Source organism: Argentina silus, assembly GCF_951799395.1.
Source record: "Argentina silus genome assembly, chromosome: 9".
Lineage (NCBI taxonomy): Eukaryota > Metazoa > Chordata > Actinopteri > Argentiniformes > Argentinidae > Argentina > Argentina silus.
The window spans coordinates 14,815,117-14,839,912 of NC_139663.1; the positions used below are offsets into that span (position 1 = coordinate 14,815,117).

Below are 24,796 nucleotides of genomic sequence, written 5' to 3' on the forward strand. Positions count from 1 at the left end.
ACACACACACACACACACACACACACACACACACACACTCAGACAGACAGACAGACAGACAGACAGACAGACAGACAGACAGACAGACACACACACACACACACACACACACACACACACACACACACACACACACACACACAGAGAGAGAGAGATAGACAGATAGACAGACACAGGACATTTGAATAGATAGTCTACTGGTTGAGGACTGTTTTGAACGTGTAAGTGTAGTACATTGTAGTACATTGTCCCATAGTAAACAACGGTGGAACACGACATAAAATCACGTTGTGCTCACGTTCACGACACCGGTACACAGAACAGACCACTGCACAAACCACGCACGGACACTTACACAACACCTACCGGAGTACTTACTCGCTTTGGGTCGGGCTCGGTTCGTGTGTGTGCTCCGTGTGTGTGTATTCAAACACACACACATTAACACACATACGAAAATGCTGCCTTCGCGTGAGACTGGAGGGGCGTTTTTCTCCACTTTTCTTTCCTGCGGCACTCACGTTTTGGTCACCTGGTTTGGCCTAATTAGTCTCCCTTATTATGAAGCTACAACTGTTAATTATTCCTCAGATTCCCGGCGTTATTGATCCCAGATTCGACTAAAATCTCCTGATTCTCGAATGGCTACAGTCGCATGTAGTCATACCGTAACGAACATTATTTTTTCTGTCAGATAAGCTACTCTTTTTCCCACGCTTTTGCACCTATAACTTATCCAAAGTCGTGCCAGCGGTCAAATGCGTCTTTATCGCTGATGTTCTACTAAGCTGTTGAATTTATATGCACGCTTTAGGCTACTGTGGGCCGATAATGTAATATCTATTTCCAAAAAAAAAATCTATTTCAAAATTACCCTACCAACAGCGTCAAAATCAACCGGGCGGAACGGCTGCACACACGTACGTTTCAGACTAAATATCCCTCTCGCAGCATCCCCTCGTCCTTCTCCTCCTCCTTCGCCGGTAGTCCAACGGCAGTAAACGTCAACTGTCACACATTTAGCTTCTATGCAAACACACACGCCGACCAAATTCACAACACAAACACGGAATTGTTTCTGATCAACTGTTGGCGCTACGCTTTAATCCCCCGTTTGAATCTCTTAACGTTAGCTGTGGTTCATTTGGATGTCTAAATCAACCTATCGAGTAGATTAACCCCATCGGCCAAGTATCGGTGTGTCTCTCTCTCCTTCCCTCCCCTTTGCTCTTTGAAGGGATGAGACTGCGTTGCGGTCCCCGGTAGCTTCCCCCCCCCCGCCTCCCGACCCCACCCCACTCCTCCCAGTGACATATTTAGCCACCTAGGACGTCATCATTCGGTAACCATCATATATTCCACACATTTGATACGGCAACCCACGGCAAGCGCCCGGTAAGTGGGGCATAATTGAAGACTTAATTCTGCATCAATCGGTTTGTCATAATCAGCTTTCTCGTGAGAATTCATTCACTCATCCGTTCCTTTACTCATTCATATTTAGCTCAGTGTGTTCCCGCTATACTCTCCGCCCCGCCCCGCTGAAAACTGTCGAGGCGGGAAACCCAATGAGTCACTTGCATAGGGTGCGTTCAGTTGTTGAAACGTTTTTGCAACGTCTCACACGGGCTACAGGCTACTGAAGGACACGTACGTTCTCTCACGTGCACAACGTTCTTCAACTTCATGTACTTCCTCTAAGGGCATACTGCTCAGGGGTGATCGTGGAGTTTGAGTTGTGTTGACATGTGCCAATCAAAAGATTGAAATTCATTGGTGTTGGTGTAAGAGTATTGCCAGTGTGTGTGTGTGTGTGTGTGTGTGTGTGTGTGTGTGTGTGTGTGTGTGTGTGTGTCATCATACCACTGTTAAAAGATGACTCTGTAATATAAACCTTGTAAATCCCTTCTCTCTCTCCCTCTCCCTCCCTCCCCCCCCTCTCCCTCCCTCCCACCCTCGCTCTCCCCAGGTCATTGTACTGTCTCGCTCTCTCACGTCCTACCTCTCTATCTCTCTCTCCGTCTGTCTGGCATGCTTCCGGAGGGAGAGAGAGAGGGGGGGGGGGTGAGAGAGCGTGGGAGCAGGTGGGCGGAAAAGAGGAAGGCAGAGAGGACGTAGGGACTCCAGTGGATTCCAAGGGTAATTCGTGAGATGATGCCAAAATAAACTCTACCCTACTCAGCATTCTCTCCCTCTCCCTCTCTCTCTCCCTCTCTCTCTCCCTCTCCCTCTCTTGTCTCTCTCTCTCCCTCTCTTGTCTCTCTCTCTCCCTCTCTCTCCTCCTCCCTCTCTCAGTCTTTGCTACTCTCCTGATAGGCACAATACTACAACAGCATCTACAGTGCCCACCATAAGTGCTGGAAAGAGGAAGTATTGGATTTACTTTACTGTTTGGATTTACTATGAGGTTAAAGTAGAGATTCTCAGCTTTAATTCAGTGTTTTCTTTTTTCAGATTGGGTTCACCATTTAGAAAGTACAGCTGTTATTAGACATACTCCCCCCATTTCAGGGCTATTTCCAAAAGTATTGGAAAAAATCATATAATGTCCAAAGAAAGTACTCATGTTTAGTACTTGGTCGACAATCCTTTGCATGCGATAACTGCATTAAGACTGTGACCCATTGACCCCACCAGACACTGGGTATATTCTCTGGTGATGCTCTGCCAGGCCTGTACTGCAGTCATCTTCAGTTGGTGTTTGTTTTTGAAGTTTTTTTGCCTAAGATCTTATGATCAGGAAATGAAATGCATGTTCAATTGCATTTAAATCTGAAGACTGACTTTTTGACCCTGGAAAGACACCAGGCTGGAGGAGGTAGAAATCGGAGGATGGGCTCATTATAATGCATGGAATGGAATAAGGAATGGTATCAAACACGTGTTTGATACCATTCCGATACCATTCCTCATTCCATCCATACATTACAATGAGCCCGTCCTCCGATTTCTACCTCCTTCAGCCTGGTGTATATGTACTACTGTAAAATATATTTGTCAGCTGTTGCATCTTCTCAATGTGTGAATGATCATTTATGATTATCTTTTAGAAAATAAACCCTGACCCAAGCCTGTCTCCTCTGTGACCCTCCACATATATAAATCACTCACACAGATCAATAATCAATAAATCAATAACTCCACTAGCGTCCTCTTGAAATACTGGTTCATTTTATTGGTGCTTTGATGAATACGCTTTATCAAAAGCTTTAGACAGACAAACAGACACATACACACACACACACACACACACACACACACACACACACACACACACACCTGCTGAAGCACCTGTAGTCTGCATGAACCGTGCTGACACACTGTTCTCTCGTGGCCGGGGCCTGATCAAGCTGATGAAAAAGAACACACACTGATGCATCAGCTGACAGGTTTAATACTCTGGTATCCCACTCATATTAATGTATACTATCACTCCCTTCAGATGGAAGGGTTTAGTAGTATGTATTCACCAGGGGAGGCTGGGGACTGGAGGCTGCTGAATGAGGAATGGTATTCCGAGGAATTCCGTTCCATGCATTACAATGAGCCCGTCCTCCGATTTCAACCTCCACCAGCCTCCCCTGGTACACAGCTAAAAGGACAGGTGACTCCTGTCACTCTCCTCTCATCCCTCTCTCCTCTCCTCTCCTCTCCTCTCCTCTCCTCTCCTCTCCTCTCCTCTCCTCTCCTCTCCTCTCCTCTGATTTCTACCTCCTCCAGCCTGGTGTATACATACTACTGTGAAATATATCTGTTAGCTTCTCAATGTGTACATGATCATTTATGATTATCTTTTAGAAAAGAAACCCTGACCCCATCCTCTGTGCCCCTCCTGATATATAAATCACTCACACAGATCAATAATCAATTAATCAATAACTCCAGTGCAGTCCTCTTCAAATACTGCTTCATTTTATTGGTGCTTTGATGAATATGCTTCATCCAGAAGGGTCATTGTCATTGTAGAAATAATTAGATGCCATTTGGTGCACACACTCTCTCTCCCTCTCTCTCTCTCTCTCTCTCACACACACACACACACACACACACACACACACACACACACACACACACACACACACACACACATTATTTTCCGTAGCTCAAAATCAAAACAAAGCCTCTCGTCACTCTTTCCCACCCCTCCCTCCCTCCCTCCCCCTCTCTCCCCCTTTTGTCTCAGACCAGCACAATCCTATTCCCTCCGTAGCTCTGGTTCTCTGTGCCATACATTTTGGGGACCTCCAGGACGTCCCTAATAAGCCCTCTCTTGGTTCCCCTTGTTCCAGCCCCAGCCCCAGCCCCAGCCCCAGCCCCAACGTTCCCCAGGTCAGAGAGGGGTCCAGAGGGGGCAGGGAGGGGTCCCGAGGGGGCTGGGTGGGGGGCGGGCATGGTGAAGCTGTCCCTGTACAGGCTCCTTCTCCCTCCGTGGGGGAGGGGCACAGGGGGGCGGGGCAGCCGGGGGGCGCAGGCCATGGTGGGAGGAGCCTTGTGGGGCGGCAGACGGCTGTGGGCGGAGTTCAACAGGCTGTGGTAGCAGGGCAGGGCTTCCAAACCAGAGGGAGGAGCTAACTCTGACCTGAGGAGAGGAAGAGAGGGAGAGAGAGAGAGAGAGAACGTGAGAGAGGGAGACAGAGAGAAAGAGAGAGACAGTGTAAACATGCACACACAGACACACACACACAACACACACACACACACACACACACACACACACACAGACAGACAGACAGACAGACACAGACACAGATACACACACACACACAAACACACACACACACACACACACACAGACACACACACACACACACACAACACACACACACACCTGCTGAAGCACCTGTAGTCTGCATGAGCCGTGCTGACACACTGTTCTCTCGTGGCCGGGGCCTGATCAAGCTGTCCATGAAGTGCCTGATGAAAAAGAACACACACTGATGCATCAGCTGACAGGTTTAATACTCTGGTATCCCACTCATATTAATGTATACTATCACTCCCTTCAGATGGAAGGGTTTAGTAGTATGTATTCACCAGGGGAGGCTGGAGGCTAGAGGAATGGTATTCCGAGGAATTCTGTTCCATGCATTACAATGAGCCCGTCCTCCGATTTCTACCTCCACCAGCCTCCCCTGGTATACAGCTAAAAGGACAGGTGACTCCTGTCACTCTCCTCTCATCCCTCTCTCCTCTCCTCTCCTCACCTCCCCTGTCTCCCCAACCCACCCCTCACCCCACCCCACCCCTCTCCCCTCCCCCCTCTCCCCACCCCTCTCCCCACCCCTCTCCCCTCCCCCCTCCCCCCTCCCCCCTCCCCCCTCCCCCCTCCTCTCACCAGTAGTGTGCTGTAGTCGTCCAGCAGGGGGCCCTGTGGAGCAGCCTGGCCTCTGTAGTGGTCTTGCTGCTCACTGATTGGAACAGAGACCATACGGACCGAACCACTGTCCCTTAGCTGAGGGGAGGGGTGGTGGGGAAGAGGGGCGGGGGACAATTAGGACATCTCTCATTGTCACCCCATGATCACCCCTAGATTCATATTTACCATCAAGGACAACATTTTAGTTGTCGTCTGTAACCACACATTTATCCCAACCAAAAAATATGTGAAATGCAACACATACACACACATACACCAGACAGACTCTCTCTCTCGCTCTTGCTCTCTCTCCCTCTCTCTCTCTTTCTCCCTCCCCTCTCTCCCTCCCCTCCCTCCCTCCCTCTCTCTCTCTCTCTCTCTCTCTCTCTCTCTCTCTCTCTCTCTCTCTCTCTCTCTCTCTCTCTCTCTCTCTCTCTCTCCCCCCCTCACCCGTTGGGCCAGCTCATTGAGGAAGTGTGTGTCCCAGTGGGGCGGGGCCCGTGAGTGCAGTGTGTTGGCCAGTGGGCCCCTGGGAAGTTTCCTGTCATGCTCCGAGCGTGAGGTGACAAGGTAGTGACTTGTGGTAGACACCAGGGGGCAGTGCTGGAGGAGAGGAGGGAGGGGTGCACCCTGGAACAGGAGAGAGAGATAGAGAGAGAGAGTGTGTTTAGTTTTTAACAAGTCCTACCTTAGAGAGATTTTTGGTTATTTGAATACTCTCACTCTGAACTGTGTGTGTGTGTGTGTGTGTGTGTGTGTGTGTGTGTGTGTGTGTGTGTGTGTGTGTGTGTGTGTGTGTGTGTGTGTGTGTGTGTGTGTGTGTGTGACACCATCACTAACTAAATTGTGATAAACTACAACAATCTTAGTTGTATTATTTGCTAAAATAAATGAATCCAAGAGCGATCCAATCTGATTGAATTAATTAGTTCTTAATTACAAATTCAACAGCAGTACAACAAACCTTGCGGATCTCCAAATAAAAAGGCAGGGGTTGCGCATACATGTGCCCGATTCCGGTGCTCGTCTGTCCGAGGTCTCGCCTCTGTCCCTCCCGCAAAGCCATTTCCCGGGAGAAATACTGATCAATTAATAAATGCCAATTGATGAACGGATATAAAGACGATTAACTGTGAAAGAAGAGAGACCTTCAACATTCTATATTCCGAAGTTCCAAATCCAGAACTTTATACCTTTGTTTTGGTGTCGCCATAGAGACAACAAGAAACCCGCTGGTGTGCGTATTCAGTCTGGCCAATCAGTGAGGGAGCTTTGTAGACGACACATTGGTGTAGGCCAATAATTGAATTAACGAAGTATTTAATACAGAATTCGTTTACCAAGTATTGCATTTTAATGTGGGATGTATTATACTTTTAGTAAACAATAAAAGATCCGAAGCACAGGACGCCAGCAGAGAAAATTGCAGACAACATTTCATAGATTTGACATGTTTATTTGTAATAGGCCTATTGTATGTCAAAGCTGAATACACAATTTATTTACACAATTTATACACACAAAATATTGAAAACAGTACAGAAAACGAGATTTAGTGTCATGCGTCAAACAACAGCAAAAGTTGATCAGAGTCGATTGTGTTCAGATTTTCGAAAATCTTAAACTCTTATGAGGGCTTTTTTCCCAGACCCATACTATTTTTTACTATTAAGATATCTGTTATACCAAATTTCTTCCACACTTTTAGGAGGACTATCTGTGGTCTTAGAAGTCCCAGACAGGGCTTCGCAGTCTGGCTTCAGCATATCCGCTAGTTGGATGTTGTTCATCTTCGTCAGGATCGCCCGTGTGACTTTCTTAGCGCCGTCTTCTCTGTAGGACTGCACCATCTGATCCAGCGTGTCCTGTCTGTCAGCTTTCTCCAGCCTGTACTTGGCGATGGGAGGGAAGCCATCCAGCACGCCCTGGTTCAGGTACCACTGGAACTTCTTCAGCTCTGCGCGGACAAGATCCTCCAGAATGGCCAACAGCTGATCAGAGGTATTCATTGTTGATCACTAAACAGGACAACAATGCAGGTTGACAATGGACAAGACCCAGCTACAAAATATTAAAGGGACACTCCACCTCTTTTTAACATCATATTCATTATCTTCAGCACCATGTGTCTACGTGAAAAAGGCAATGTTCGAAATATTATGTCATCAAAAAAACACTTTTAATCTCATATTCATCATATTGTAGCAAGCAGCAGGGTAGAGTAGCTTGCCCAAAGCAGGGATCGAACTCACAACCTACTGCTTGGAAACCAGCTATGCAACAGATGCAGTGGAATGTGGTTACAATGTCTGTTTGACTACATAATGTAGAACATAGTCGTTTTCACATAAGCACTGGTACGGTGCTGGAGATAATGAATATGAGGTGAACACATGGTGAAGTGTCCCTTTAATGAATTCATGTTAATGTTCTCACATCATGTTAAGTGTTATAATATCATTGTAAGTGTTATAACATCATGGTAAGTGTTATAACATCATGGTAAGTGTTATAACATCATAGTAAGTGTTATTCAGAGTCATTGAAATGTTTTTACAGTGTGGCTATGAGTCAGGGGAGGCTGGTGGAGGTAGAAATCGGAGGACAGGCTCATCGTAATGCATGGAATGGAATGGAGAATGATATGGAATGAGGAATGACTCCAGCCACCGCTAACAAAAAAACTATGGGGGTGTTTGGGGAACAAAAAAATGTGTGACCAAATCACCTCAATGTCACTTCCAACCAAGTCAGAGAGATTATTTGAGGTGATCATTTTAGCTATTTAAACAACTGAACCATGGATTACAGTTTTATCCTGGCCCAGGCTAAAACGTCATTGGTGTTTAATTAATCACTGTGAACTGTTTAGGAGAAAGCTGTACATAATTTGAACACACTATCATCCACATCTGCTTGCTGAAGAGCCTTACCTTTCATCTGCACTATGGCTGGACTGTGGGAAATCAGTTTAGATTGTAGAATATAAATGTAGGCAACATGGTCACATAAGAACACATTATAGAAGCTCTATTGAAATACAGAATATTCAAACTTAAGTACGAAAGGGGTTATTTTACTATATAAAATAGTAAAATAACCCTGTCTGTGTCTGTTTTCCATCTTGTTGTTTTCTCTCAAAATAGAGGGTAACTGGTCGTTCAGACAGGAAGCAGTCACTATAGCGACAAATAGAAGGAAATAAAAGACCAGGAGCACAGCACCACAGCAAAGAAAATTGCAGAACACATTTAATTATTTTAAAACGTTTATTGTTGCTATAATGTCTTGCAATTCTCGGGTCTGTAAAAGCTGAATTCACAATTTCAAAATATTGGCATCAGTGATCTCTCTCTCTCTCTCTTATATGAATCTTTATTTTTCTAGGTGACTTGTCCAGACAGACTTGTCCAAAACAAAGGAACAAAGGTTTATCAGAGACAAATGTATTTCGATATCCATATACATGTAGGGCTTTTGCCAAACAATGCAAATCAATTTACATGACTGTAGTTCACACATCATTTCTTTAACGCTTAAATTCTTCAGAATAATTTCCCAGACCTAGGTTAAGCCTAGTCCTAGACTACAGACCATGTTCAATGGAAAATCCTCATTGAAAGAATTTGCCCAAGAGTAATGTCAGATTCTGGACTCTGAAAACAGCCCCAGATTAATTCACATTACACAGATGCCTGACTTTCTTGAACACACCCGCACACAGGAGGCCTTGTTACCTGACACAGGGACACAAAATCGTTCCCCCACTTTTTGGACCCTACAAACCATGATATATTAAATCCTGGGTAGAGGGGCTCAGTGAATGTAGTGTGGAATGTGTGCAGATGGGTCAGTGTCTCAGAGGAGACGCTGTAGAAGGACAGAGTGCCGGCCGGCCAGTCCAGATACACTCCTACTCTGTTGGAGCCGGAGGAGAGGACTGGTAAGGTTGTTCTCACGTTATTGTGCCAGGCAAAGTAACTCACATTATTGTCAGAGAAATTATTTCGACACAGCAGAAGCCAAGACTTCTCATTGTATCCAAAGTTGGACTCATTATCCCTGCCTTTCCTCTTGATTCCTCCATATGCCACTGCGATACTAGCTTCTTTCATTCCCCACTCCACCTCCCAGTAACAGCGGCCAGTCAGACCCTCTCTACACAGGACCTGGTAAATATTCTCAAATCTCTCTGGGCCAACCGGATAATCGCCATATCCAAAGGTGGCCTTTCTGTTGTCCTCAGACAGAGAGATCTGTTTGTTGACCGTGTCTGGGTTCAGTGTGAGCTCACTGGCATCTGATGGGGAAGACCAAGACACTGTATATTACAAATCATTGTCGTTCATTCACATTATAACCTTACTGTACTTTTCAACTATACCTTTCCCAACACCTCATGAGATTTATTTAATTGCTATCAAGTGAATGGATAAATCAATCTAAAACACTGTTCTGGTCTGTGGGTGAATCTGATGTTGGGTATAAAGGTATTTTCAGGCTTATACTCTTTGCAGCCCAACTTTTACTCAATACTCACATTTCCTCAGCAACCAGTATTCTCCACAACGGTTGACACTGCACAAAAAACAAATAAGGAGTTAGCATACTATAATCAATGTTACACTACTAAGTCAGTAACTGTACTGTTATTTACGGTAACACGAATAGTATAGTTAAATAAAATACACAATTATTGTGAAATATAGTGTATATTAATTTAACAGTGAAAATAACAACAAATGTAATAGGCCTACCTGGAGTGAAGCAGTTGGCACATATTGTCTTATTATTGCTTATCTGAATCATGGCTGATGTTACACATTGACACAAGTCATCTACTTACTTGAGTGTCTCCAGTTTCCAGCGTGGATCCTCCAGTCCAGCAGAGAGCTGCCTTATAACTGAGTCTCCTGGGTGATTGTAGCTCAGATCCAGACTTTTCAGGTGTGCAGGATTTGACCTCAGAGCCGAGACCAGAGAATCACAGCCTCCTTGTTTGACTCCACAGCTGGACAGCCTGCAGAGATAATCATGATTTCAGAAACACACTGCTGCCCTCTTGTGGCGAGAAAAGAGAATGGCCTCGGTATTAGACGAGGTTTTACCTCAGTGTCTCCAGTTTACAGAGAGGGTTCCCCAATCCACCAGAGAGCACTGTAACCCCAGAATCCTGCAGGTCATTGTCACTCAGTTCCAGCTCTCTTAGCTTAGAGGTGCTTGATCTGAGAATTAAGGCTAGATCTTCACAGCATCTCTCTGTGAGGTTACATCCATTAAGTCTTGAAAAAAGAGAAAAAACACATTGATCAGGACTGCACACAAAACTGTGGAGCATATGGTTGCTAACAACTAGCAATGCTAATAATAACCTGACGCTTGGTTATCTGAATAATGAGTCAAATTCAAATATCCATGTTCTTACAGAACTTTTCTGGAGGCTTTGACCACTGCCAGTAGCTTGAGAAGACCCTCCTCTGATCCGCAGTAATCCTGCAGGTCAAACACCTCCAGCCTCTCTTTTGATGTCAGTAACACAGAGACCAGGGCTGGCCACTGTTCAGCAGACAGGTATTTGGTGGAAAAGCTCCCTGAGTTCAGGTAGCTCCGCATCCCTTCCACGAGAGAAAGGTCTAAAAGAGAACAAACGGAATCATAAGAATAATCGACAGATAATCAAATACTAGACAAACGAACATGATGAACTTTGTTTGCAAAAGATTAGAGGGACATGCACATAATGGATTCTGATATAGCAAAGAAAATTGCAGACTATTTCATTATTTTATTGTTGCTATAATGTCTTGCAATTCTTGGGTCTGTAAAAGCTGAATACATCATTTTAAAATATTGGCATCAGTGATCTACCACTCTTGCATTAATATTTATTTTTATAGATGACTTGTCCAGACAGACAGAAAATGGGTGTTGTGAAAAATATACAGTCGAACAGCAACAAAACTTTACCTGAGACAAACGTCAAATACTAGCCAACGAACTTGATTAACTGTTTGCATATACGACTGGAGATACAAGCGGATAATAGATTCCGGTATACCTGCTTCGCAGTCTGGCTTCAGCTTGTCCGCTTGTTTCATGTTGTTCATCTTCGTCAGGATCGCCCGTGTGACTTTCTTAGCGCCGTCTTCTCTGTAGGACTGCAACATCTGATCCAGCGTGTCCTCTCTGTCAGCGTTCTCCAGCCTGCACTTGGCGATGGCAGGGAAGCCATCCAGCACGTCCTGGTTCAGGTACCAGTGGAACGTCTTCATCTCTGCGCTGACAAGATCCTCCAGAATGGCCAACAGCTGACCAGAGGTATTCATTGTTGATCACTAAACAGGACAACAAAGCAGGTTGACAATGGACAAGACCCAGCTACAAAATATTAAAGGGACACTCCACCTCTTTTTAACATCATATTAATTATCTTCAGCACCATGTGTCTATGTGAAAAAGGCAATTTTCTAAATATGATGTCATCAAAATAAACTAAAAACTTTTAATCTCATATTCATTATATTGTAGCAAGCGGCAGGGTAAGTAGCTTGCCCAAAGCAGGGATTGAACTCACAACCTCCTGCTTGGAAACCAGCTGTGCAACAGATGCAGTGCAATGTGGTTACAATGTCTGTTTGACAGACAGGAATAGTCGTTTTCACATAAGCACTGGTATGGTGCTGGAGATAATGAATATGAGGTTAACACGTGGTGAAGTGTCCCTTTAATGAATTCATGTTAATGTTCTCACATCATGTTAAGTGTTATAATATCATGGTAAGTGTTATTCAGAGTCATTGAAATGTTTTTACAGTGTGGCTATGAGTCAGGGGAGGCTGGTGGAGGTAGAAATCGGAGGACAGGCTCATCGTAATGCATGGAATGGAATGGAGAATGATATGGAATGAGGAATGACTCTTCCTCATTCCATTCCATGCATTACAATGAGCCCATCCTCTGATGTCTGCCTCCACCAGCCTCCACTTCTATGAGTTTCCTACTGTACCTCCATGCTACTTGGGCTTTTATTCACATTGTCACAAGGTTCACCTTAGCCCTGTAGCCATTTAGACTGTGTGTGTGTGTGTGTGTGTGTGTGTGTGTGTGTGTTTTAAGGAGTGCTGTGCTGTGTATACGTGCTTGTCAGAGATAACAGCAGCAGTGTAATGAATAGCAAAGACAATAATTAACAAAGTGTTGCGTTTCCTAGTAGCTGTAATACAGCCACCATTATCCCCACATTCTTCACCGGGGGTTAGGGTTAGGTTTAGGGGTTAGGGGTTAGGGTTAGCGTTAGGGTATACCACCCACAGGGTAATCATAGAAGACAGGTGTGGCTGTGGGCTGCATGTAAAAGCCTAAGAGTGTCTCTCACACACACGTATGCACACACAGACACACTAACACGCACACACAAACACACACTCTTTTTCTTTCTTTCACTCTTTCTTTCTTGTTTTCTCTCTCTCTCTTGATCTCTGTACTTACTTTACTCTCTCTCTTCTATTTAAATCAGCGTTTATTTTCTTCTGATCACTGCAGAGTAGCAAAACAGTCTTTCTCTCCTAACTTTTCCTTTCACTTTTAGCAGTACTACTGGACTCCTCCCCAGATGAAGAGGAAGCCAAAACAGGAAATGGCGTTTCTTAATCTCTCAACGGGACAGTTCACTGTTTTACACCTTATAGTTAGATGGTTCCTTACCCTGAAAGTAGTCTATGGGCCAGGAGAAACTGTCATCCATGGTTCAGGTTTGTTTAAATAGTCCCTTCTAACTTCAGCTAACTTCAGCCACCGCTAACAAAAAAACTATGGGGGTGTTTGGGGAACATGGGGGGGGGGGGGGGTTGTGTCTGTTTTCCATCTTGTTGTTTTCTCTCAAAATGGAGGGTAACTGGTCGTTCAGACAGGAAGCAGTCACTATAGCGACAAATAGAAGGAAATAAAAGACCAGGAGCACAGCACCACAGCAAAGAAAATTGCAGAACACATTTAATTATTTTAAAACATTTATTGTTGCTATAATGTCTTGCAATTCTCGGGTCTGTAAAAGCTGAATTCACAATTTCAAAATATTGGCATCAGTGATCTCTCATATGCCACTACGATACTGGCTTGTTTCATTCCCCACTCCACCTCCCAGTAACAGCGGCCAGTCAGACCCTCTCTACACAGCACCTGGTAAATATTCTCAAATCTCTCTGGGCCAACCGGACACATGTAATATCCAAAGGTGGCCTTTCTGTTGTCCTCAGACAGAGAGATCTGTTTGTTGACCGTGTCTGGGTTCAGTGTGAGCTCACTGGCATCTGATGGGGAAGACCAAGACACTGTATATTACAAATCATTGTCGTTCATTCACATTATAACCTTACTGTACTTTTCAACTATACCTTTCCCAACACCTCATGAGATTTATTTAATTGCTATCAAGTGAATGGATAATAATAGGCCTATTGTATGTCAAAGCTGAACACACACAATTTAAAAAATATTGAAATCAGCATTTAATCACTCTTAAATTCACTCTTTATAAAAAAAAAAATTTGGGGTGGCTATCCGAAGTACAGAAAACGTGATTTTGTGTCATGTGACAAATATACAATCAAACAACAGCAAAAGTTGATCAGCGTCAATTGTGTTCTGATTTTTGAAAAATCTTAAACTCTGTTTGGGCTTTTTTCCCCAGACCCACACTATTTTTTACTATCACGGTATCTATTATCCCAAAATTCGTCCCCACAGGATGGTTGACTTTCTTCTACACTTTTAGGAGGGGTATTTGTGGTCTTAGAAGTCCCAGACAGGGCTTCGCAGTCTGGCTTCAGCTTGTCCGCTAGTTGGATGTTGTTCATCTTCGTCAGGATCGCCTGTGTGACCTTCACAGCGCCGTCTTCTCTGTAGGACTGCACCATCTGATCCAGCGTGTCCTGTCTGTCAGCTTTCTCCAGCCTGCTCTTGGCGATGGGAGGGAAGCCATCCAGCATGTCCTGGTTCAGGTACCACTGGAACTTCTTCAGCTCTGCGTGGACAAGGTCCTCCAGAATGGCCAACAGCTGCTCAGAGGTATTCATTGTTGATCACTAAACAGGACAACAATGCAGGTTGACAATGGACAAGACCCAGCTACAAAATATTAAAGGGACACTCCACCTCTTTTTAACATCATATTAATTATCTTCAGCACCATGTGTCTATGTGAAATCGGCAATGTTCGAAATATTATGTCATCAAAAAAAAAACACTTTTAATCTCATATTCATCATATTGTAGCAAGCAGCAGGGTAGAGTAGCTTGCCCAAAGCAGGGATCGAACTCACAACCTACTGCTTGGAAACCAGCCATGCAACAGATGCAGTGGAATGTGGTTACAATGTCTGTTTGACTGCATAATGTAGAACATAGTCGTTTTCACACTGGTATGGTGCTGGAGATAATGAATAAGAGGTTAACACGTGGTGAAGTGTCCCTTTAATGAATTCATGTTAATGTTCTCACATCATGTTAAGTGTTACAACATCATGGTAAGTGTTATAACATCATGGTAAGTGTTATAACATCATGGTAAGTGTTATTCAGAGTCATTGTTTGTTTTTACAGTGTGGCTATGAGTCAGGGGAGGCTGGTGAAGGTAGAAATGGGAGGACAGGCTCATCGTAATGCATGGAATGGAATAGAGAATGATATGGAATGAGGAATGACTCTTCCTCATTCCATTCCATGCATTACAATGAGCCCATCCTCTGATGTCTGCCTCCACCAGCCTCCACTTCTATGAGTTTCCTACTGTACCTCCATGCTACTTGGGCTTTTATTCACATTGTCACAAGGTTCACCTTAGCCCTGTAGCCATTTAGACTGTGTGTGTGTGTGTGTGTGTGTGTGTGTTTTAAGGAGTGCTGTGCTGTGTATACGTGCTTGTCAGAGATAACAGCAGCGGTGTAATGAATAGCAAAGACAATAATTAACAAAGTGTTTCGTTTCCTAGTAGCTGTAATACAGCCACCATTATCCCCACATTCTTCACCGGGGGTTAGGGTTAGGTTTAGGGGTTAGGGCTAGCGGTTAGCGTTAGGGCTAGCGGTTAGCGTTAGCGGTTAGCGTTAGGGTTAGGGTTAGGGTTAGCGTTAGGGTATACCACCCACAGGGTCATCATAGAAGACAGGTGTGGCTGTGGGCTGCATGTAAAAGCTTAAGACTGTCTCTCACAGACACACTAACACGCACACACAAACACACACTCTTTTTCTCTTCTTTCTTTCTTTCTTTCTTTCTTTCTTTCTTTCTTTCTTTCTTTCTTTCTTTCTTTCTTTCTCTCTCTCTCTTGATCTCTGTACTTACTTTACTCTCTCTCTTCTATTTAAATCAGCGTTTATTTTCTTCTGATCCATGCAAAGTAACAAAACAGTCTTTCTCTCCTAACTTTTCATTTCCTTTTTCCTTTCACTTTCAGTACTACTGGACTCCTCCCCAGATGACGAGGAAGCCAAAACAGGATATTGAGTTTCTGAATCTCTTAAAGGGACCGTTCTACACATTTTAGTCAGATGGTTCCTTACTCTGAAAGTAGTCTATGGGCCAGGAGAAACTGTCATCCATGGTTCAGGTTTGTTTAAATAGTCACTTCTAACTTCAGCTAACTTCAGCCACCGCTAACAAAAAAACTATGGGGGTGTTTGGGGAACCAAAAAAAGTTCAACATTTGTGACCAAATCACCCCAATGTCACTTCCAACCAAGTCAGAGAGATTATTTGAGGTTATCATTGTGGCTATTTAAACAACTCTGAACCATGGATGACAGTTTATCCTGGCCCATAGACGTCTTTCAAGGTAAGGAACCATCTGACTATAAGTTGTAAAATATGGACTATCCCTTTAACCCTTTATCACTGAAAGATTTTACATTCCTATATGTAATGAAATAATGGTTTTCTACACCAAAGACTGTGTTGAAATGGCATATACCATCTCCCTAGACGCTGTCCTGTCTTTAATCTGTAATTTGTGGCTGTCAATTTGACGTTTGTGTTATTTCAGCAGCCTACGTAGTACCTGTTTCTGCTCATCCAGTGTGACCCACAGGTCAAGAAACTCACATCTGAGCTGCCTTACACACACCACCAGCAGGGGGCACCATAACACAATAAGGAGAGGGGAGAGGAGAGGAGGGGTGGGGAGAGGGTAGGAGAGAAGGGGAGGGGGAGAGAAGTGGGAGGAGGAGAAGAGAGGTAAAAGAGAGGAGAGTAGAGGAGAGAATGGACGTAATCTTTATTTTATTTATTTTTTAAAACACCTGAAAGAAACCAACAAAATCCATAACAATAATAATAAAAAATAAAAAAAGATTATCAAAAAACCCCATCACAGAGCTGGAACTAGAATTAGAATGATAATCTAATCATTCTAGAATCAATCATGGAACTGAATGACTCTTTCTAATTCTATGGTGTGCACAAGTCACCCAGCCTGTCAGGGAATGGAAGGCTATCTCTGTGTACGGAGTGAAGACATACAAACTGTCTCTGATGGGAATGATCGCCAGGTGATACAGCTGCAGGAGTGTATAGCAAAGTCTATTCAGCGTTATACTATACACCATCATCATCATCATCATCATCATCATCAAAGACACTGGCTGAGGTCAATGTGATGTCCATCTATAATGTTGATGACTCTTTGTTGCTTCTTCTAATCTTCCCATGTGACAGATGTTTACTGGTACATCAGTAAAGGAAACGTATTGACTCATGATTCATGAGGCCATAAGTGATTTTGAGAGTAGGCTCTCCTCCTTCAAACGATCCCTCAAAACCCATCTTTTTAAACTTTTTAAATCTTTTTAAAAATGTATTTTAATGGTTGTTTTTACTGACTGTGCTGTTGTTTGACTTTTTATTTATCTATCTATTATTGTTCTTTCCATGGAATGAAATATCTTAGAATACTGAGAAAAGCTCTATACAAAATACATTCATTATTGTTATTATTATTATTACTATTATTATTATTATTATTATTATTATATTGACCTGGTTAATAAGGCAATCAACAAGTCAGAGGTCCATCATCAACTCACATCACAAAGCACTGACTGGGGTTGTTGTAATGTCTAGGATTCAAAATGTCTGGCTTGGGGGAGTCTATGGTTTGGTGTTAGTTCATATTGTTTGTATTGTATTTATTGTTTAATATTGTTGAGTATTGCTTATTGTTGTAAAGCACTTTGAGACATTTGTCTTTGTAAAAAAACGCTCTAGGGAAGAGTATTAACCTGATTATAAATGTAGAATTAAAATGAGTCAATCATATTAGAATCTTTCTAATTCCGTGATTATAAAGCCGTTAACAGTTCAGTGGCTGAGCGCACCGTGGCTTATGAAGTGGAGAGGAGATAAGGAGAGGAGATAAGCAGAGGAGATAAGGAAAGGGGATTGCCATCTGGCTGATCTTTAGTGATGTTTAAAGGCTGGTTTCTCCACAGGGCGTGGGCGTAGTTCACATACTGATCTGGCAGGTGGTGAGATGGAGCCCACCTGTGTGAGCCACACACCTACAGTACAGGACACACGCGCGTGCGCACGCCCATGCACACACACCTACAGTACAGTACACCTACACGCACACATAGACATGCACACACAGGCGCACGCACACACACACACACACACACACACACACACACACACACACACACACACACACACACCCCTACAAAACAGTAGACACACATAGACACACACACAACCACACACACACCACAGTGTTGAGTGTGTACTGTATGTGCTATGTTCATCTGTCACTCAAAGGAAAGAGGCCATGACTGTGTCCCTGTACTCTTAAACAGCGTCCATACCTCATCTCCTCTCCTCATCTCCTCTCCTCATCTCCCTGGGTGAATGTACTGGATTGCTTTCCACCTTGTTCAGCTAACTGTATAATGTAAGATCCTGGGAGGAGACTGGAGGGATAGAAGTACAGGAAGCAGTTCAGTTCATCACTATGTCCTGTCTGGGGTCTTCAGAAGACAAATGGACATGCATCCATTGCAATTACTGTAACACACCAAGTGAGAGCAGTTAGCTGTGCTTAAGTGCTCCCCAGTCAACGGAGAGCACAGGAGACATACCTCACACGCACGCACACACACACACACACACGCACACACACACACACACACAAATTATTGAATCCCTCAATCATGGAGGAAAACATATTGTCGTGTTAACGACTTGTGTTTGTTCTAGTTAGTTCTCCCAGTTGTGCTTCTGTAGCGGAGTAATCTACTGTGATCTGGAGGGATACTCTGGCACTTCTAGCAGAGGGCTTTGGTGCTTTCTAGTGTAATCTGAAGGAACATTCTGGCTGTTCTAGCAGAGATGCATGACCTGAGATGTGTGGACCAGTGGAGGCAGGTGAAGGTAGAAATCAGAGGACGGGCTCATTGTAATGCATGGAACGGAATGAGGAACGGTATCAAACACGTGTGTTTCCGACCTTGTGTCTAGGTCTTAGCTCGGCAGGTTTGGGCAGGTCTTCCATGCGAGACACTGATGTTTGAATCCTGCCTGGGTCACACTGTATTTAACCTTGTCCCCAGGCTATCACATACAGCGCATATAAGCCTGTAATAACACTGACTCAAACATGTTTGATAGCATGGAATGGAATGAGGAATGGTATTAAACATACACGTTTGATACCATTCCTCATTCTGTTCCATGCATTAAAATGAACCCGTCCTACGATTTCTACCTCCACCAGCCTCCCCCGGTATTCAGGTTTCTTGGTTACCCTCTGTGTAGAACTCAATAATGATTACGTATATCTTTAAATCTGAAGATGTAACCCTGGGAAACAGTCTGCTTAAGGTAGAACCTCGAGCATACATTTTATTTGTATTTTTTATTTATGGAATCTGAAAATATTGAACATATAAAAATTGCAACAATAAAAAGGAATTGCCATAGTCCATCATTTTGAATGACTCAAGGGCCCACCTTATGTTAAGCATGACTACATGCACTGACAGTGTAATTTATATTTATTTAAAATTATTCTAATTTATAGTGTACATGCCCCATACCCATTTCACAGCCTCTAGCCTCATTGCCTCTTAGCCTCACACAGCCTACATAATTTATTGTTTTATTGTTCTATTTTGTAAATTTGTAAATTTGTTTTTGCTATTTTGTTCATATTTTGCTATTTTGTAATTTTTTTGTTAATATGTTGCTTATATATTGTTTTTTATGTCCCATGCATCAACCTCTCACCAAGTCAATTGTCTGTATGTGCAAATAAAAGAATTCTGATTCTGATTCTGATCACAACAATATTAATAATATGAACACACAATGAAATTAATAATCACATATATTATACATAACAGTCTATGGGGGTGCGGACAGTGCTGAGAGGAGAGATATGAGAATTCCTGAACGGTAACCTTGGTAACAGATCTGGGATCAAATTGATTGAGTTTGCCTGGAATGGGATGAGGAATGGTTGTCAAACACGCGTGAAGCTGGAAGGAGGGGGAGCAGAGAAAAATGAAAGAAGTTTGACCTGAAAGAAGTACTCAGAGGAAGCCTGATTGAGGCGGTGATCTAGAGGTGTGTGTGTGTGTGTGTCTGTGTGTGTGTGTGCGTGCGTGTGTGTGTGAGTAGCTCCTTAGATTATGTGAGCATCGTTGTGATGAGAAACACTGTCAGCACTGATCAAAATGACCAAGGATAAATGATGCTGCTTATTTCACTTCAAAACAGAGACAGTCATCATCCATATGAGAGTGATGATACGCCATTTCTTTAGATTTCTTCCTTGAGGAAAACTTCACGCGCTGTTGAATGCTGTAGATATGTTGAGACAATTCAACAACGTGCATCTGTTCGAACAACAAAGGGAGGCCATGATGAAGCTTGAAATTCAGGGGCTTTTTTTCAGCAGTTCAATGAAATTGATGCCTTACATTTGTTAAATACAATTTTAAAAATCCAAGTTGATTTATCATATGCACAGGACGCAGGCCGTAAACGGTACAATGAAATGCGTATTACAAGCTACCTCTCAACAGTGCAGTGAAATACAAGTAAATAAATTGAGAAATAACAAACACAGTATCCAACCAATAGTATATGCACATAACTCCCTTAGCAGAGGAGGTGGTTAGCTTTATGAACTGCAGTGTCCAGAGGAGTTGTCTGAAAGACAATAGTTGATCGATGTTTTTCTCTCTAATCCAACTCTCTTATGTGCTGTGCTATTGAACCTGAGACGGGAAGACTTGTGTTAGTGCCATGTTAGCTAAGCTAGTGAACATGAATATATGAAGGCTTGTGTTAGCTCAGGTTAGCTAAGCTAGTGAACATGCCTATATGAAGGCTTGTGTTAGCGCCATGTTAGCTAAGCTAGTGAACATGCCTATATGAAGGCTTGTGTTAGCTCATGTTAGCTAAGCTAGTTAACATGCCTATATGAAGGCTTGTGTTAGCTTATGTTAGCTAAGCTAGTGAACATGCCTATATGAAGGCTTGTGTTAGCGCCATGTTAGCTAAGCTAGTTAACATGCCTATATGAAGGCTTGTGTTAGCTTATGTTAGCTAAGCTAGTGAACATGCCTATATGAAGGCTTGTGTTAGCTCATGTTAGCTAACCACGCTAGTGTTTGGGCTTTTAGCTCTGTGGCTTAATGCAGACGCATGAAACAGAGGAGACCGTGGGGTCGAAAGCCAGTTGGTCACATCTACACCCATCCAGGTTGTTATTTGTTAAAATCATACAAACTCTCAGTTCTCAGTTCACCATACGAGCTGCAACTAGTACCCTGTGTGAACCCTATGTGAGCTACACACTGAGACACACACACACACACACACACACACACACACACAGTGGATGACCATCCATTACGGACTATGAGAGGAAATGAAATCCAGCTGTGTTATGTGTACCAAAGCCTCTCTCCCAGACGAGCCCATCACCTTCTATGCTCAGTTTGTGGTCACCAACCCCCAGCCTGTTACGAGGGTTCCCGCGGCTCTTGATGGCTGTGTACTACCCATCTCTGTGGCCGACGTCAGTCAGACTTTGAAGAGGGTGAAAACTCATAAAGCAGTCGGCCCAGAGGGCATTCCAGGTCACGTCCTCAGACCATGCACTGACCACAGGTTAGGTCCAGGGAGAGCTTCTGCACCTTCAAGCTTGAAGACTTTTGAGCTGATACCCCACTATCTGCTGTTAACCAGCACTAGAGACTATTTGCGCTCACCCCTGCACACACACGAACTAGAGACTATTTGCGCTCACCCCTGCACGCACGCACGCACGCACGCACACACACCCCTGCATATCCTGTGCGATTTGATTTGATTTGACACTAGTACCCAATGTGAACTACATACTGAGACACACACACACACACACACACACACACACACACACACACACACTAGTACCCAATATGAGCTACATACTGACACACACACACACACACACGCGCACACACACACACACACACACACACACACACTGTCAGCTGTCAGAACAGAGTGAAGGAGGTGTTTTGATGGTACCTGTTACTGTGGGCTGTGAGAGAGCTGTGGGCGCCGTGGCAACACTACACCCACACCTACACCTACCTGAGAGAGATGGGGGGGGGGGGGCAGAAAGAGAGGGGCAGAGAGAGAGACAGAGACAGACAGAGAGAGAGATAGACAGAGGAAGAGAAAGAGAAAGAGAATAAGAAAATAGAGACAGAGAGAGGTGCGATTGTGTAACCAATAGAAGACCTAATTGAGAGGCGTTTAGGTTGAAGTCAGATGTTTGTTTTTACCTCAACTTGATAATGAAGTTGTTTTTCCTCTCAGCCTCCCCTCAGGCTGGCTGGCTGTAGACATCTTTATTAACATCTCCATTAGCTGCTATCTAAGCGACCAGTCGTCTTCATGCTTCTCGACACAGTCAGTGACCCAATGTGCCGGGGGAGGTAGAAATCGGAGGACGGGCTTATTTTACAAGCATTACAATGAGCCCGTCCTCCAATTTACATTTACATTTATGGCATTTAGCAGACGCCTTTATCCAAAGCGACTTACAACAAATACATTTGTCGAAGTGAATGAATTATCTATCCATCAGTCATCATAAGAAAAAGTCATTTCTACCTCCGCCAGCCTCCCCTGACTACAACTGGTAGTCAGTTGCAATAGGTCCCTTAGGTCCCTTCAATAGCTCCAGAACAGCACTATTAGGATGTCCTGCATCTAATTTGAAGTTAATGTCAAGTTGAATTAATTGCTGTCAAGGCAATTTAGCGTTGTCTGTTCTTAGGTGCAGGTGAGCCGTGGCCACTTTATGTAAAATGTTGTTCTAATTAATTATGAGAACACTCAATGCAGCTAGCAGCTTTAATGGACTCTCAACCATTAGCTTTTCTACTCAGAATACTTTTTAGCGATTAGCTTAATCTCACGGAAAGGCTTTAAACTATTCATTAAACAGTTTTGCATGGAAAAACAAATCTGTGTTGGATCACGGTGGGATGTTGTTTACAAAGTAGGGATCAGTGAGTCAGAGAGCTAACTTTAGCTAGCTGTTTCTGTTTGTTTGTTGTCTGAGAGGACGCCTGCTGGTGTATTCATACAAGGTGCTAAAGCCTCCAAACACAACTATAGTCAGGAAATAACCTTTGGATCTCAGTAGGGAATATACACTCAGCGAACGCTTTATTAGAAACACCTGTACACCTTCTCATGGTGGAGGTGGTGGAATGGTGTGGGGAATGTTTTCCTGGCACACTTTGGGCCCGTTAATACCAATCAATCATCGCTTGAACATCACAGCCTATTTGAGTATTGTTGCTGACCATGTGCATCCTTTCATGGTCACAATTTACCCATCTTCTAATGGCTACTTCCAGCATGATAACGCATCATGCCACAAAGCAAACTGGTTTCATGAACATGACAATGAGTTCAGTGTTCTTCAGTGGCCTTCCCGGTCACCGGATCTGAATTCAATAGAACACCTTTGGGATGTGGTAGAACGGGAGATTCACAGCTTGAAAGTGCACCTGAAAAATCTGCAGGAATTGCGTGATGCAATCATGTCATCATGGACCAGAATCTCAAAGGAATGTTTCCAACATCTTGTGGAATCAATGCCACGAAGAATTGAGGCTGTTTTGAGAGCAAAGGGAGGCCCTACCCACTATTAGTATAGTGTAGTACAGTTAGTATAGTATTGTGTTCCTAATAAAGTTCTCAGTATATAACAGGAGCTAATGGCTAAACAATAATTATTTATTTTATTTTATTTTATTATTCTAGTTTATTGTTTTTTTGTTTCCTTTATTTTTATTTTAATGAATCAAGCACCATGATGTACAAAGTTCAACGTTCAAAGTTCTTTATGTATCGTTTGGTACCACGTTGGTAGTCACCCCTTCCAGGTTGGTAGTCACCCAGTGGAATTACCCCGAACCCCCAGAACACAGATGTCTTGGTGGATACCAAGCAGATACTCTCTGGTGGTACAAGGCTGTAAAATACAATGAAAATGAAAATGTTTTTCCCCAGAGTTCATCTCCAACAAAACCTTCATTCCGTGGTCCCTCCTTCCCTGAGGATCTCCAGTAATTTTGACCCTACAGGGGACCCATATGACGTTAAATCACAGCTTCAATAGGCTGTGATTGTCAAAGGAGTCTGATTACATAGTAGTGAGATTATATAACGCATCTAACAATACCTAGGTCTTTAGCTGTAGAGCTGTCGCAGACAATAAAAGAACAGGAAGTGTTCATAGTGTTCTGTCTACCATTTTACCTCACCATAGTCTTTCGGCCGTGGGCGTGCATCAGCGTTGTTAGACTACCCTTAGCAATGGAGCTGGTGGAGGTCAAAATATGAGGACGGCTTCATTGTAATGTATGGACGTAACAAGGACATGTATGGACGTAACAAGGACATGTATGGACGTAACAAGGACATGTATGGCATTTAGCAGACGCCTTTATCCAAAGTGACTTCCAACAAATACATTTGTTTAAGTCAGTGAATCATCTATCCAGGACACATGTGTTTGATACCATTCCTCATTCCATTCCATGCATTACAATGAGACCGTCTTCCGATTTCTACCTCCCCGAGTCTCCCCTGATTCACAGACATACTATACACAGAACTGTCCCTATTTTTTTAGCAAACAATCCCTAATCAATGAGGGAATCGTGTGTCTGTGTATGTGTCTGATGTCTCTGTCTTCTTTATTTAAATTGTTTATGTATGTGTTTACATACATAATTTGAGTATACACATTTGAGTAGGGACAGATGCAATAACATTGACATATGGTCCTCTGTGGCTCAGTTGGTAGAGCATGGTGCTAACAACGCTTAGGTTGTGGGTTTGATTCCTGCTGGGACCATATATACTGAAATG

At 43.4% G+C, this 24,796-nt stretch overlaps 1 protein-coding gene across 2 annotated transcripts; it reads right to left on the bottom strand.

The window, feature by feature from the left end:
- Nucleotides 1–8,629: 8,629 nt before the first annotated feature.
- Nucleotides 8,630–13,177, bottom strand: LOC310809138 (uncharacterized protein). Of its 2 annotated transcripts, none has more exons than XM_083676301.1 (7): nt 13,061–13,177; nt 11,415–11,691; nt 10,782–10,989; nt 10,465–10,638; nt 10,203–10,376; nt 9,897–9,934; nt 8,630–9,656 (listed from the first exon to the last, which is right to left on the bottom strand). In XM_083676301.1, the coding sequence occupies exons 2-7, from the start codon at nt 11,680–11,682 to the stop codon at nt 9,040–9,042; spliced, it is 1,479 nt and encodes a 492-aa protein (XP_083532427.1). In that variant the 5' UTR covers nt 11,683–11,691; nt 13,061–13,177; the 3' UTR covers nt 8,630–9,039. The 2 variants fall into 2 exon arrangements, with proteins under 2 accessions (XP_083532427.1, XP_083532426.1); XM_083676300.1 differs by lacking the exon at nt 13,061–13,177 and adding an exon at nt 12,845–12,933.
- Nucleotides 13,178–24,796: the final 11,619 nt, after the last annotated feature.